A 17,493-nucleotide genomic window follows, 5' to 3' on the forward strand; every position below is an offset into this window, starting at 1 on the left:
CACAGTAGAATGACCAAAAGTAGGGTCGACATGATATGATATTGACCCTAACTTTGGTCATGGCAGGCAAGATAAATCACTTTGGAAAAAGAAATGCAATAACATGGTAGATCAGTTCATGTCAAAAGAGAGAAAAAGGTCAATGGTTTATAAAACCGCCAAACTTTCTTTTGAAGAGGAAAAACTTTATTTTTTCAAGCTTTTTTTTTCGGGCAAGTGAAATAGAATTTTGGGCAAGTATATTCCAACTATTTAAAAATTTACTTGCCCAACCGGGCAAGCGCTTCTAAAAAGTTATGTAACACCCTGGAATTGTAACTCTTTATAGGCAAGAGACCTGGACACCTGGTTAGGTTAAACACATTATCACCCTGGCATCCTGTTGAAATGCATGTATTGGTATTGTTAAAAGCATTCTTTGATTAAATTAACTTGTGAAAGTGTCGAGTATTACGTGGAACACGACAGAATATTCATTCTTTGAGATTTGTTTCCTGTTATGGGTAGGTCAATACATGGTCATGTGTGAATAAAAGTGACATCCAGCCCTTTTAGGCCTTAAATTTACATATTATTAGAGCAAGACCACTTTTCTATAGGTCAGATTATATTACCAGTGTAAATCAGTTCAGTTCAATTCAATTAAATTCATTTATTTCCAATTAAAAATCACAATATAACATTTCATAAAAATACATAACAATTGAGCAAATATAAACCATAGACATGTATTATAAAAGTCTTTCACATAAAATATATATGTATATAATAAGTTTACCATTTTAAACAATAACGGTAATAGGGAAGTTATAAAATCCCAAAAATAGAGCTTGTGAAGATATAATAAAATAATCTAGGATTTGTATAGCGCACCTTGCTAGGTGCTCAAGGCGCTCCTATATTATCCCGGCTAAGCTAGTCTACCGATTCCGATGCGCACAGCTCTTTGAGGAATTACTTCCTGCCAGTACCCATTTACCTCACATGGGTTGAGTGCAGCACAATGTGGGTAAACTTCTTGCTGAAGGAAAACACGCCATGGCTAGGTATCAAACCCAAGTCCTTCAGATTTGAAAGACGAGAGTCTTAAGCACCAGACCACGACGCCCCACGTATATGTCTTCCCCAAAAGCAATTTAACAGAAATATGATAAATGTCAAACAATGAAAAGGACACAAACATATCAAAGGCCAATTGGATAGTCATTGAGGCTATAGACAGCAGGGTAGAGGATTATCCTTTGTTCATGGGGGAGGGGGACATCTATTGTTGTGCCCCCCCCCTCCCCATACAAAAGATAATCCTCCGCTCTGAAGCCCATGATTGAGGCCAATCAAAAGGACATCCAACAACATCCAGTAACATGGCCTTTCTTTGATAGTCTTGGATTGATAATAAGCCCTGCCCATTTTCAAACCATTCCCTTTGACAGTAGGTTATACACAAACTTTATATTCAAGAGTAGTGTGTTCTTGCTTGAAAGACTCTTTTGTTGAAGTATATATAGAAGATGATTCTGTTGATGGCGTTTCTTCCTGGGTGCATGAACATGTATGCGATGACTGGATGACATGGTGGTAGACCTTGAGAGTAATTCGAAATAGAAAGAGGAGAAAGATGAGTCCTAGTGGAATCCACATGTAATTTCTCAGAGGTGTAGGTTTTGTTGTTGGTGTCAAAGTCGGTGTAGATGCGTCCGATTCAGTTTCTAGAGATATGGTGCTCATCATCTGTAATATGAATGGAGAAGAAATAATGTATGTAAGATTGTAAGTGAAGGTTATGTTTAGTCAATATGAAATTTATTATAATAAATAACATTGGCAATAGTCTCTTTTTTTATTGATACAGGCATTTGTAGAATGAGCCAATGGCTTCTTTCATGAATTTATCATCAAGATTAAGTTTATCGACATCCCATACAAACTTACCGTAATTCTGAAACAAGTGGCCTCTTTCATGAAACCATGAGACTAAATTTGTCATTAACATCATGTACAAATAGGTTTCTGTTGGATGTGGAAAGACTTGAGACTAGTATTTTGTGGAACAGGCCCCATGATAATAATGTAATATTTCACTGTCTGTTTGCCAAAGGTTATCCAACCCTTCATTGCTTGTTCTCACTTACTTCAATACTCCAGTAACTGGAGTATTGAAGAGTCCAGTAAGGTACTATAACAGTTTACATACTAACACAGAAAAAAATCCATAATCTTTTACCTGGACTTATTTTCAAGCTCACAAGCCCGATTTTGCTACATTATATTACAGTTTATATGAAGGGAATTTCAGGGGCTCTTAGATTAGTTTTACCAGGGCCCTGTAGGGCATTTGGGGGTGAATTTGCCCCAAGCCCCTGTGTACATTGTTCCCCCCCCCCCCCCATACATATGGTAAGAATTTATATGGACATTAGTCATGTATTGAGATGGGGCAATGTGAATATCTGTAAAACTGGCATACTGGTGAAAGAAATACTTCATGGGAGAGCATATATATAGTCCGCAGCAGTGACACGAGAGGTGGTTAGACTGTGAGGAATATGGACATTGCCCGCAAACAACCCCTTGGTGTGGAAAGTACATTATGTTACAAAGTAAGGTGTTACCTGTCTTGATTGTGTAGTTGCTCCCTGATGATCAACACGAATCTCAGCATAGTCATGAAGAATCTCTACCGTCTGATCTCTAAGAAACACAGAGAGTTTGAATTTTTGATAATCCGCTAATCGAAGGTCATGAATCTTAATTCTTATTGACCCTGTGCCAGAGCTATGGCTAGTGAAGGAAATCTCAATACGCTTATCGATGTCTTCACTGTTCCTATGTCTGTAGGTGAACTTAGTGTCTTCAATGAATGGTATTTCCATGTCTGGGTGCCCAACTGTCCATAGAAACTTGTAATCCAGCATTGATTTGTTTGGAGGGAATACAAAAGATGCAGTTATCGCAGCAGTTTCATGTTCTTGATAAGTAGCTTTGTTGGTTGCGAGGCTTCGTAGTATGGTGCTGCCCTGATGGGTCAAGCATGAGCAGAGCTGTAGCACTGCAGCCGTGATGACGAGAGTGGATGTTGGGCCTACGTTGTGTAGATTCATGATTCATCAGCCCCACAGGCCCAGGGTCTCTGAATACACCTGTAATCCAAGCAAGAAATTAAACCCTGGGTGAAGTTGTTCGCCTCTAATGCTAAAATTGTTGGATTCCAAACATTTCAAGTACTGGTCACTACAGGATCTGTGAAGGGTATGATAGAAGACCAATAGTCTGGCTTTGAGGACTTATTCGTGAGATTATGCCGTTCAAAGGCACTTATCATTCTATTGACATTTTCTGATTTGCTTCAGTAGATACTTTTTGATAGGATTATCTATGGTGTTGTCACTTGGTAGACTCTTTAATCAAGGGGCAAGCCCACCCCCTCAAAAAGTTGATTTGAATGAAAAGAGATTAATCTAACAAGTACTGTGGTGCTTAAAAGTTAGTGAACCGTACCAGAATATGAACATACTGGGTATTCAAGTTCTGCCATGTTTTGAATATTTAATTGTGAAGTCAAGTGATCAAATTGTTTGTTACTCTGGGCTTGCCAAACATTGTATTGTTGTTGTCTACATTTATCACTCAGCGTGAAGGAGTTCATTTTGTGGTGGAGATTCATAACTTTTTAGCACAACTGTATAGCACTGAAAATTTTATCAAAATCAGATGTAAAATAAGAAATTTATGACATTTTAAAGATTTGCTTCATTTCACAAAATAAGTCATATCCACATCCTGGTCAATATGCAAATGAGGGGTCTGATGACATGATATCGCCAACTCACCATTTCTTTTGTATTTTTTATATAAATATGAAATATAAAATATTTTATTTTTCTCTCCATTGTCATTTGAAACAGAAGTTTTATTCTTCCCTGAACATGGGGATTACCATTGTTTTATAATTTTGTGGTTCAGTCAAGGGAAGGGAGTCCTTATTGTCAAATCTGTCAAAACTGAAATATTGTATAATTCAAACAATAAAACAAAAGGAATAGTGAATGAGTGATATTGACTCTCATGTGCATATCACTGAGTTTTGCATATAACTGTTCTGAGAAAAATAAGCAAAACTTTAAATGGTCATAACTTTCTTATTCTACATCCTATGTTGATAACATTTTCAGTGGTATGCTTGTTTGTTTTTTCTCTATTGATTCAAATCAACATTTTCCTGGGAACCTAAATTTTAAAAGCATATCCTGTTCATTTATAGTACTTGATGACATTTCTGGGAGGGTTTTTTTTCTCTCTTAAACCAACCTCAAAACTACAATCTAATCAATCTTACCAAGAGTATCTGAATTAGTCTCCTTACTCAGATGAGATTATCCTTTCACACAATACCTATTGAGGTCAGGGCTATACCAGCATGGCAGACACTTTGAAGTTCAAATTCACAGCTTACTAATTGCCAATAGTACTGCAGTAAGACCAATACATTGTAAAGTAATCAACAAAAGTAAACACCACCAATGTTAGCTTAAAACTCAAGTATTCAAAGATTGCTAATGAAGCTAATGAGTTGATAATAGTAACAAGGTCAGCTATTGAATCCAAACTGTCTTCACTGCTTTGACATGATTATTCATTGGGAGCTCAAAGTACGGAAGGTGACTGTCAAGGAAGGGGGTTTGGCAGAGAATATCGAGGGACTTGATAATTTGCTTTTCCTGTGTGAATCGTGTAAAGATCAGGAACATCTAGGGGCCCCGTTTCATAAAGAGTCAACAACCATGGTAACTTTGCCATTATGAAAACTACCATGGTAACAGGGCTCATCAGCCAATCACGATCAAGGATTACAATAAGGGCAAACTTACAATAGTTGTAAGTCGATATGAAACAGCCCCTTCAACTTGAGTCAGTCAGGATTTACATTTGCTCTTTGTATTCATTGCTCACTTTGAAGGCTGCATTTTAAGATAATAGTACTAAGGAAACTGCTGGACGTGAGGGGGTGGACTTCAGAGGGATATTAGAACTTCTGATATATTTTCTATCGAGGTCAAGTTTAATCTAACATTTTAAAGATTATTTGTGAGAGTACTTCACAAAATTGTCAGATGTGTTTTAGGGTTCTGACTCATTTATATGATTTTACCATCAACATTAAGACATTCTTTTATTGTGTAAATAATCTCACAGTTCAACTACATACCTTTGATTCTCAAATTTTCTTTTTATTTCTTTTTAATAGTTCTTAAAGTTGTCCTTGTGTAGGTAATTTTTGTTCATTTTGTGTCTTTAGTGACAGCACTCATGGTCATATTATGATGACATTGATAATACATATATGATATTATTATTACTATATGAGGATGATAATGGGAATTTATATCATCTAAACAAGATAATCAAGGCACGACAACAAAATCACAACTTGATTTGCTGACCAGTGGATTATAAAATCAGTATATTCATTCTTTGATTATGTTTTGGTTTATGGAATCCCTCTCCCTTCATTAACAAATCAGGGCCCCGTCTTACAAAGAGTTATGATTGATCCAATCAACCGTAACTCTATGGAAATCCATCAGGGTCATAATTTTTTATACAAGAAATTTGCAAAATGTCCTTTGTATACAAAGGAGAACACACCAAATTGTCAAGAAATCAATGAATTTATGGATATACATTCTAATCAGGAAATTTTTTTGAGCAAACATGCATTTTATATGTTGACTTTGCTGGCTTTCCATAGTTGCGATTGATCGGATCAATCGCAACTATTTGTAAGACGGGGGCCCTCATGTTATATTGGTCATTTGGAATTGTCTCAAATAGCCCCTAGGAAGTTACTTGAGGTACATTACATTTGTCAGAGACAACAATAACTGTAACCTTTTTTCCACTTTGTGATTCTATTTCTAATGAATCTTCCAGGAATCAGATACCCAAAGAGACGTACACCAAGGCAGTAAGGAAGTTAAGAGAACTCCAGCGCAGGCACAATGAATTCCGCACCATCCTGAGTTCAGCCAACGTGACTCAGGTACCCGGAGGCGGGATGTCTTTCATGACTGCATCTATGACCCAGCCACTGGATGCATCTAGTCCATATAAAACAACACAGGTTGGTTCTCCAAGCTTTCTCATCATTAGTTGGGTATATTTGAGCAAGAACTTAGCCTAATAGTTTAGATGAAGAAAAACATGAAATTTAATTTGTAAGGAAAAAAACAGCACATGAACAGCAGGACATGAAGAGAAGTGACTTATTATAATCTTTACCTCTACAAAATTAAAATGGGTTGTATTCAGAATTAAAAATCAAATGAGATTCAGTGCATGGAACATTCCGAGAAATACCCATAAGTTATATATTTTGTTTGAAAATTAGCTTGCGTCTCGGCAGTATGTATGTCTTACCCCCTATATGTGTGGCCTTCGTGAAATTATTTCTTTTCTGTTTTCTAGTTCATGTGAAAGATTTTGTTGCTCTGAAATAACCATGGCTTGATCAGTTTATGAAGTGAAGTAAAAATTGAGCAAAATGGTGGTTAGAGAGGTTGATGATATTTTGGAAATGCCCTTCTAGGGTATTTAGCTGCATTAAAAAAAAAGTGTTCTGCATTCAGACGTTAAGAGTTGCTCCTACTTGAGAGAAATATATTGTAAATTAAGGAATTGATGCAAATGACTTTTATGTGATCAACATCTTCTAGTGCTAGTAACCACTTTGTTGTCAGTTTACTATTTGGTCAAGATCATGAGTGATATTATATTGTTATGTTTAGCCGAACCGGTTTAAAATTCCACAAATCCAAATACATCATGCAGTATCAACAGACAAGAAGGGGGTAAAGATTATCATTTATATTTTTTGGGCACCCCTAACCAGTTTGATTGCATTCTGATTTGCATGTTAGAGGTGATGGTTGAATAATACCAATTAGCACAGGCAGGTGCTGTGTTAAAAAATGATGTAATTCCACCACGTTACATGACCATGTTTATTGAAAAGTATTCACCTTGTACACATACTCCTAAAAGTGGTTGTTTAATAATGAACTTACACACAGCATTTATACAAGTTTATTAATTTATACTTTTTCAAGGCATTAAGGCCCTGTCACATTGCTATGTGCAAGCCTTGCAGATATTAATTTTGCTATTTGCAGGTCGCAAGCATTGACAGTATCTCGCACGCATCTCACATGCATTTGCCCGCAGAAGCGCTCGCAAATCTGATTTGCACGCAAAAAAAACTTTTGAACATGCTAAAAACTTTTTTGCGGGTGAGTTGCTGCCAATCACCCGCATTTCATCCGCAAGGCTTGCACAGAAGGATGTGATGGGGTATTTAGGAACTTGTATTCTATATTTATCTTGGGACACTTGTGCATGTGGAACTCCCCCCTCATAACATTTATTCCCTCTCCAGTATTTATTTTTTGCTGTTAATTGCACCATTTAACATATTGCAGATTCCTTGATCGCACACTTTTTTTCCCAGAAATTTCATTCTATTCTTTTTGTGTGTATTCACCTCACTTGATTGCACACAGATGGTAACCTAGATTTACAGCTTTAAAAACTGTTTAACTACAGTTTGGCTTAACTTATTGGTATTTGCGGGTAGTAATGATAATGGATTGTGATAGCATGTATTTTGTATGAGTTTTAATGAAATGTAGAGAAGTACCGGGAAATTCCCAGTGCACATAAAATTCTTTTCATTTAAGATACTGATGTCATGCACTTTTATTTTGGTGTGATTTATGTATGAGATCAAGGTTGATGACTTAAGTAATGCTTGACATAATTTATTACCTCTCTCTCCATACACAAATTGTTATATTATTTCCTAATTCATTGACTCAAACAGAAATATTTTTTTTTTTTGTTCCTTTTTCTATCTGTTAAATGGAGATACAAATGAATAAATTATAAATGTATGAACTTATGGAGCACCAAACTTCAACTACAAGGGAAGGTATTTTCCGCGATATCAATAAGAGTGTTAAACAAAGTCACGTGATAAAAACCAGCTCATTTTTTCTTCAATCATGTCAACTGAAAAGGAGAATCTTTTTTTTTTTTTTTATTCAGTGCAATTTAAATAACCCACTTATTTGTATTTTATTCTATCTTCTTCCTCTGCTGATAGCATCATCAAGATTTAGCGGTGATCCGGAGTCGCCTTGAGGAGCTGAGTGACAACCAGAGGTTACAAATGGATGCCCTACTAGGGGGAGGGGGTGGTGGAGGGGTGGGGAGCGTACCCCTTACAGCTCGGTCAGAGATGGACAAAGAGAATGAAGACCATGTATTATCCCCGGAAGGGAGTGGAATGGACGTTCTGGATCTTTGAAAGCAATTTTGATGGCATCAAGGAGCTTATTGACAATCAGATGTTTTAGATGGATGGCCTGTTAGCGAGACGGGTGTTGGAAGGGTGGAAAGTGTACCCCTTGATATCGTCTGATCCAAGAGGGATAACAAAAATTAGGACCACTTCTTTTCTTCGGAAGGGAGTGGAATGGATGTTCTGGACCTTTAAAAATTATTGTTATATTATCGAGGAGCTTATTAACAATTAGTTGTTTCAAATGGATGGCATGTGAGGAAGACGGTGGTTAGAGAGATGGGAAGTGTATTCCTTACAGCCCGATCAGAGATGGATAACAAAAATGAGGACCATGTGTTATCACCACATGGGAGTGGCATAATTGTCCTTGACGTATAGAAGTATTGTTTGAGTATTGAGGAATTTAGTAACATTCGGGGGTTATGAATGCTTTCCCTGCTGGTGGTGGGAGGGGTTGGTGGAAGGGTGAGAAGTGTGCCCCTTTATACTTACAGCCCATTAGAGGTGGATAACGGAAATGAGGAAAATGGTTTATCACCACTCATGTGGTAATAAAACATTGTGTAGATGCCCTTGTTTGAGCATTGAGGAGCTTCATGTCAATGAGATTACGGGTCTAGTGGTTAGAGCATTGGACTCATAATCGCAAGGTTGTGAGTTCGAATCCCCACTCTGCCATTGTCTCCACTTTGATAAAAACACTCGAGGGTAATGTCTGTCGTCTACAACGTCAGCCACTATGACTGGTTAAACTAAACGTAAAATGGTTCCTAGGTAATTGGTTATATACCAGCTTGGCGTTTACCAGCAAAAAGCTGTCCTGCCAAGTTCCTACGGGAGTTACCATAAACTTACTAAAGGATGAAGGGGTGGGGAGTTGCCATTTACAGCTAAATCAAAGGTGGACAAGCAGAATGATTACCTTGCCTTGTCACAAGTAGCGAGTAGCATGGATGCTGTTGACTTTTAGAAACAATGGTTTGTGATCACAAGAATATGAATAAAATAAAGCAACTGCTGTTTGTGCAGCATTGGCTATCCATTGTTAGACCATTGCTTTAAATTATTGTTCAAAATAATGGTATTTCTACATTTGTTTGAATTTGGAAACTATGATGAAATTATGAAGAGCTTTTGTAAAAACTTCAATAATGCTCACAATTGATCTTGAAAGGGAAAGTTGACCCTGACATTGAGCCGGTTTTCAGGAGAGAAGAAACCAAATTGAAAAGCATATCAATGAAAGTTTGACGAAAATAAGTAGGAATGACAGAGATCTGAATTACAAAAATATACATTTTGTGATGTCACATGCACGTAGCAGTCCCATATGTCATGTTATATAGATTACATAAATTTTCATTCTGATATTTGTGTGTGAAAAAAATAACATCAAAGAAAAGTGAAAAAAATGTGTCTGATGATATATTAGATAGATTTTTTTTATTTTTGATGACATTTTATGGAATTTATATCACAGGACATATAGGAGAGCTGCTCGCATGTCAGGTCACAGAATTAAAAATCTTCAAAACTCCATAAATGTGTAATCCTTTGAATAATTTTTGCCAAAACCTTATTAAAATGCTTTTCATATTTTTGTTTCTGCTTTTATTAAACCAACTTTATCTCAAAGTGAACTTCCCTTTTTAATCCAATCACCTTGATTTATGAACTGAACTTGATTTACATTCCTGAAATTATTTATCTACTTACATGTACGATACATGCTTTGTTGTACTAAATTTATTTTATTGAACTGAATATTTGATAGATAGATATGACGTTTTTAATTTGTACCAAAAATAATCCCTAAATAATTCTACTTAATGCAATTTGTGATGATTCATGAAATCATATACTTTTGCAATGATGCATTTGTTATGAAAATAAGAGAGGACTTGTGGTGATTTACAATATACATGTACCTTATTATACCTTATTTGGCAAGAGATATTCGCAAAGTCTTTCTGATTGATTGATCGATAAAGAATATATTAGTACACATGTAGCCTGGAGAGTGTTGCCAATTTGCCATTCCTCTTGCCACTTGCCAGTGAGCTATAGATTGTGGTAGAATTTGCTCCAGTCTCACTCTGAGAGGTTTACACAAACAAATATATGTAACATCAATACTAGCTTGGTTTAGATTTTTTATATACTCAGATACATCCCCCCCCCCCCCCATTGATTGACAATGTTGAATCATTTAAGTTTTTCCTTCCTTCTTTGGTCTTTTTGTATACCATCGATAATTGCTAGTTTTGTGGTAAAAGTGATACTTACGCTATTCTCAATAAAAACCCAACATCAACATATATGACAAAGATGTTTGAAATGAGGTCCAGTGATTTATTTTTTTCCTTCATTATTTAAAACTTTCACTCCCAGAATTTGGGGTCTCAACAAATATACACCGCTGGTCGTTTTGATATTCATACTCCCCATATGTTTTAAAATAGTGGAGGTTATTTTTTACTACATCATAATTGCTTTACTGTTTGCTGCAGGTTTTACTCCATACAGTATGGAATGGTTCTTTTTAAAGCAGGCTCTTCCTCGGTGCTCTGAACAAACATGTAATGTAAATTGTGTTTTTCTGTTGTGTGTGTGAATTATTATTTATTCTGTATATGAAATGAAATTATATTTTGGAGTGGCAGATTACTACTCATTTTGATATAATTTGTATATAGTCGCAGTAAATAAAACATCGCTTGTGTCAAAAGGACAGTACTTATATGCAACTTTGCAACTAAGCATTTTAACAGTGCAGTTTCCACAAGTTGATCTTCCTTGTATGCATCACCCAAATTGAAGCAAGGTTTCAAATCAGATTTTGCAATGTACATCTCTATTAAGTCATATGTCTCCTCAGTTGAATAAACTTTTTTGGTGCTAAGATAATTCGACTTGGGGAGAGTACCTGGAATTTAAAAAATAAAGACACAGTATAACAAATAAACAAAAATCAGTAAGTAAATTGGTATTTAATTACCTCACATATAATCAACTGATGTTTTCCCTGAATTAATTCATTCATTCAAAGATATTTCTACATTTTGATATTGTTAGCTTTCCAAAGTAAGTAGAGGGTTTGTTTGAATGCATTATTGCTAAACTTCATTTTATCCAATTGAACATTGATAAATTGAATTGAATTGATCTATAACTGATGTGTTGCGTACAGTGCATGAATGAAGGGTCCCCATTCACTTGGTCTACTGGCAGATGGTCCAAGTCTCATTGTGTAACTCCACCATGGCTTAAACCCACTTGGTGCCCACTATCAATATGATCCAATTGCTACATGGTCCAACCATCACCTGGGCCCCATAACACAAATGTTAGCCATTAACCACTGATTTAAAAGAACAATTCTGATTGGTTCCTAGACAGTGTACTGAGCAAAATGCGCATGAAATGATGATCTCGATAGGCCATTTCATTTAGCCATGAATTGTTAACCTTCGTGTTACGGGCACCTGGTGTAACTTTGTCGAATGAAAATTTGGTTCATCTAATCACATAGGCCAAGTGGATATTTGATGACATGGGTATAGTCTAACTAGAAATTTGACAAAATGGTAAATGGACTATGTGGTAAAGAAAGGACAAGTTCACCCCAACAAAAAATTGATTTGAATAAAAAGATAAAAATCCAACAAGCATAACACTGAAAATTTCATGAAAATCGGATGTAAAATAAAAAAGTTGTGACATTTTCAAGTTTTGCTTTATTTTACAAAACAGCTATATGCATATCCTGGTCAATATGCAAGTGAGGAGACTGATGACGTCATCCACTCACTATTCCTTTTGTATTCTATTGTATGAAATATTCTAATTTTCTCCTCATTGTCAAGTGAAACAACTATTATTCCTCCCTGAACATGTGGAATTAGCATTGCTTAATACTATATGGTTCAGTCAAGATTGTCCTAATTGTCAAATGTGTAAAAAATGAAATATTGTATAATTCAAACAATAAAAAAAAGAAATAGTGAGTGAAGGACATCATCGACTCTCTCATTTGCATGTCACTGAAATGTGCATATCACTGTTTTGTTAAAAATAAATGTAACTTCAAAATGTCATAACTTTCTTATTCTACATCCAATTTTGATGAAATTTTCAGCGTTATGCTTATTTGATTTGTCTCTGTTCATTCCAATCAACATTTTTCTGGGGTGGACTTGACCTTTAAAAACTAAACGGTGAACAGACACACTGGTTGTAGGCAAACTAGAATTGGACCATGGGATGAGACCAAATGGAAAGTTGATTTTGGACCAAGTGGCTATTGATCGAATGGAGTATTACTTATGGAAAATGCAACAACAACAAAAAAAGGATTATGCTTGCAATGAATTTCACCTCTGTGATTAACTTTTTAATAATGTACATAGACCTGCAGGGCTTTTTTTATCAAATGTCACAAAGAAAATGTAATAATATTTTGTAATTTTTTTATCAACTGTCGAGAAAAAGCCAATATACCATATACCAAGAAGGAATTGGTTAGATCAGTTATATTTCATTGTTGTCTTTTATAGATGATATTAATTTATTCCTGTCAATATATGCATATTGCGAATGTGAATGGGAGATTGAAAAGGGGAGAGACAGAGGAAGACAGGGAGGGATGGAAGGAGAGAAACACAGAGACATAGAGGTATGGAAGAGAGAGAGAGAGATATATATATAGGGATGGAGGGGGAGGGAGAGAATGAATGCTAGTAATGGTAACAAGTGAGAAGCATTATTTCCTTCTTTTTTTCTTATGCATAGGGCCCTGGGATGGTGCCACAGAAGACAGGGGTGTCCGCCCCATCCTTTATGTTTTTTCAAGTAGTGATGACCCCAAAAACAATTATTTTTAAAAAATGAGAGAGAATAAGAACAAGAAACCTAATATTTCCCTTAAAAACTTGATTAAATATTGTTTTTCATTACCAAGATAGAAAATTTCCCTTACAACGAATTTTCATGCCCTATCTCTCTCCCCGCCATACGAACCAAAACTAAAACGAGGTAGGGAAAGGGGGAGAATTTAAAAGGAAGAAAAATATCAGAATGAGGGATATGGGTCATTGGTCTAATTTGGTACAATTGGTCTAAATTAAGTCGTGTTACCCCCACCCACCCCATACCAGGTGTGTCGCCGCCTCTTTTGCAACACTTTGCTCTCCGGTTGTCTTCTTCCCTATAATTCTTCGTAATTACATCGAATTGGGCTTGATCGAAGAATGCGTATTATGAGAGGGGGAAAAAAGAACGAAAAGGGAGGGGTAAAGAAAAATATCAAAACCTTTATCACAACCAGGGAAGCTACACATAAAAAAAAATGACGAAAGGGTGCGATTTAAACGCCCCGGGTCTGGGACTTTTTTTTCCCTACATACCCAAATGCTTTTTGGAGAAGGGCTCTGTTTTATTAAAATCACACCATCTTCAGATCAGCATGGAGCTATGAGGCGCCGAATGTACCAATATTATATAGAACAATTATTTGTTATATAATCATTATTTATTAAATAATAACTATTATTTATATATAATTTACATTTTATTTGTAAATAACTACTATTATATAAAATATCATTTCTAATTATTTATATATAATTCCAAGTAATACTTCATTATTTGTAAATAATAATAGTTCGACATTCCATTATTTATAAATAATGATTATTTGTTTTTCATTATTTATAAATAATGATTATTTGTTTTTTCATTATTTATAAATAATGATTATTTGTTTTTCATTATTTACAAATAATGATTATTTGTTTTTCATTATTTATAAATAATGATTATTTGTTTTTCATTATTTATAAATAATGATTATTTGTTTTTCATTATTTACAAATAATGATTATTAGTTTTTCATTATTTATAAATAATGATTATTTGTTTTTCATTATTTACAAATAATGATTATTAGTTTTTCATTATTTATAAATAATGATTATTTGTTTTTCATTATTTATAAATAATTTGTTGAGTTTTCCATTATTTATAAATAATGATTATTTGTTAAATAATGAAAACGTCTACTTCATTATTTATAAATAATTTTTTCGAGTGCACCATTATTCTCATTATTTATAAATAATCATTATTTAATGTTCGAGTTTTCCATTATTTATAAATAAAGATTATTTGTTAAATAATGAAATATCTACTTCATTATTTATAAATAATAATTTTGTTTCAATATCCCATTATTTATAAATAATCATTATTTATAAACAATTTTTACAGTTTGCCATTATATATAAATAATCATTATTTATATACATATAACCATTATTTATTAAATAATGCCATTATTTATTAAATAATGCCATTATTTATTAAATAATGGAAAACTCGCTATAACATGCAAATGTGGGACCGCCCATGATATGAATATTCATGATGCGATTTCCTTTTTCGTGATTTTTCTTCACGAATTTTTGTCCATTTCCTCTTCATAATGACATTTCTTGAAGCAATTTTCTAGGGATATGGTCTGATTGTAATATTCTTCATTTTCTATATAACTTCGTCTTCGTAGAAATATCAAAAAGTGTAATTTTATACGATTTTTCCTACAGTTCACAATCCCCATAGGCGCGCGTGTACGGTAGGGACAACCGGTGAATCGACGGAGTGCTCTTCATCGAAATACTACGTTGGTTGGTCCCCGGAAGTGGCGGGCGGAATTTAGCCCGAATCCATATCCTCGATGGAAGTCGATCAAGTGCATATGAGCTGAGAGAGTGAAATATCAGTGTACTTGTACAGGCCCTTTTACTTTTTATAAATATTTCTTGTTGCTTTTTTTGTTAAGTTAATTTTTCCTGGTGTAGAGATAAGTTTCAGTTCTAATAATGCACTTCAAATACATTTTGGAGTGTCTGTTTGAGGCGTTTGGGGCGATTTCACCCTGGCCCCAAAATGCTCGCAACGACAATACGGGGGCATGATGACCCCTACATTTTTAAAAACTTATTTTTCTATTGAAAATTATCACAAAATTCACCAAAAGTGTGCACGAAAGCCTTCGTATTTCACTTTTAAAACTCCAAAAAGTGCCCAAATGACAAGCTTGGTCGCTTCGCTGTCGCTTTCAACTTGAGAACGTTTACGCGTCTGCTTCGATATCCCCCCCCCTCCTTCGAAAGAAATTCTGTATACGGCCATGCTCTAAAGAGCCTGGCACATTGATTTATGTATACTTTCATTTTCATTATTTTTTATCTCATTATCAACATGGCCTTACGCAGAATTTTTTCCAGGGGGGGCGGGGCCGGAGCATGACGCGCGTAAACTTTCTCAAAAAAATCTTGAAAAAGCGAAGCGACCAAGCTTGTCATTTGAGCTTGGTCGCGTCGCTGTCTCGCTTTCAAGATTTTTTTGAGAAACTTTACGCGCGTCCTAGCTGCTCCCCCCCCCCCCCCGGTAAAAATTCTGTGTAAGGCCATGATGATAATGTGATAAAAATACTGAAAATGAAAAGTACAAATAAATCAATGTGCCATATATGCTCTTTTGAGCATGGCCGTTCACAGAATTTCTTTCGGGGGGTGGGGGCAGACGCGCGTAAACGTTCAAGTTGAAAGCGAGACAGCGAAGCGACCAAGCTTGTCATTTGGGCTTGGTCCCGTGGCTGTCTCGCTTTCAAGATTTTTTTGAGAAAGTTTACGCGCGTCATGCTCCGGCCCCGCCCCCCCTGGAAAAAATTCTGCGTAAGGCCATGTTGATAATGAGATAAAAAATAATGAAAATGAAAGTATACATAAATCAATGTGCCAGGCTCTTTAGAGCATGGCCGTATACAGAATTTCTTTCGGAGGAGGGGGGGGGGGGGGATATATCGAAGCAGACGCGTAAACGTTCTCAAGTTGAAAGCGACAGCGAAGCGACCAAGCTTGTCATTTGGGCACTTTTTGGAGTTTTAAAAGTGAAATACGAAGGCTTTCGTGCACACTTTTGGTGAATTTTGTGATAATTTTCAATAGAAAAATAAGTTTTTAAAAATTTAGGGGTCATCATGCCCCCGTATTGTCGTTGCGAGCATTTTGGGGTCAGGGTGAAATCGCCCCAAACGCCTCAAACAGACACTCCAAAATGTATTTGAAGTGCATTATTAGAACTGAAACTTATCTTTACACCAGGAAAAATTAACTTAACAAAAAAAGCAACAAGAAATATTTATAAAAAGTAGAAGGGCCTGTACAAGTACACTGATATTTCACTCTCTCAGCTCATATGCACTTGATCGACTTCCATCGAGGATATGGATTCGGGCTAAATTCCGCCCGCCACTTCCGGGGACCAACCAACGTAGTATTTCGATGAAGAGCACTCCGTCGATTCACCGGTTGTCCCTACCGTACACGCGCGCCTATGGGGATTGTGAACTGTAGGAAAAATCGTATAAAATTACACTTTTTGATATTTCTACGAAGACGAAGTTATATAGAAAATGTAGAATATTACAATCAGACCATATCCCTAGAAAATTGCTTCAAGAAATGTCATTATGAAGAGGAAATGGACAAAAATTCGTGAAGAAAAATCACGAAAAAGGAAATCGCATCATGAATATTCATATCATGGGCGGTCCCACATTTGCATGTTATAGCGAGTTTTCCATTATTTAATAAATAATGGCATTATTTAATAAATAATGGCATTATTTAATAAATAATGGTTATATGTATATAAATAATGATTATTTATATATAATGGCAAACTGTAAAAATTGTTTATAAATAATGATTATTTATAAATAATGGGATATTGAAACAAAATTATTATTTATAAATAATGAAGTAGATATTTCATTATTTAACAAATAATCTTTATTTATAAATAATGGAAAACTCGAACATTAAATAATGATTATTTATAAATAATGAGAATAATGGTGCACTCGAAAAAATTATTTATAAATAATGAAGTAAACGTTTTCATTATTTAACAAATAATCATTATTTATAAATAATGGAAAACTCAACAAATTATTTATAAATAATGAAAAACAAATAATCATTATTTATAAATAATGAAAAACTAATAATCATTATTTGTAAATAATGAAAAACAAATAATCATTATTTATAAATAATGAAAAACTAATA

At 35.0% G+C, this 17,493-nt stretch overlaps 2 protein-coding genes across 5 annotated transcripts in view; one reads left to right on the plus strand and one right to left on the minus strand.

Annotated features, from left to right (window-relative positions):
• LOC129257880 (centrosomal protein of 83 kDa-like) overlaps positions 1–12,888 on the plus strand; it is a 30,555-nt gene extending 17,667 nt beyond the window's left edge. For 2 of the 4 annotated variants that reach the window (XM_064096294.1, XM_064096293.1), the window contains exons 13-15: positions 5,932–6,121; positions 6,786–6,848; positions 8,159–12,888. In XM_064096294.1, coding sequence (XP_063952364.1) covers positions 5,932–6,121; positions 6,786–6,848; positions 8,159–8,362 — 457 coding nt within the window. In that variant the 3' untranslated portion in view covers positions 8,363–12,888. The remainder of the gene's footprint in view (positions 1–5,931; positions 6,122–6,785; positions 6,849–8,158) is intronic. The other 2 variants (XM_064096296.1, XM_064096295.1) reach the window with 1 other exon arrangement.
• LOC129257879 (uncharacterized) lies at positions 1,343–3,195 on the minus strand. The gene is made up of 2 exons (XM_054896310.2): positions 2,613–3,195; positions 1,343–1,731 (listed from the first exon to the last, which is right to left on the minus strand). Exons 1-2 carry the CDS (start codon positions 3,099–3,101, stop codon positions 1,438–1,440), a joined length of 783 nt encoding a protein of 260 aa, XP_054752285.1. The 5' UTR covers positions 3,102–3,195; the 3' UTR covers positions 1,343–1,437.
• Positions 12,889–17,493: the final 4,605 nt, after the last annotated feature.

The sequence above is a fragment of the Lytechinus pictus genome, chromosome 3, assembly GCF_037042905.1.
Source record: "Lytechinus pictus isolate F3 Inbred chromosome 3, Lp3.0, whole genome shotgun sequence".
Taxonomy (NCBI): domain Eukaryota; kingdom Metazoa; phylum Echinodermata; class Echinoidea; order Temnopleuroida; family Toxopneustidae; genus Lytechinus; species Lytechinus pictus.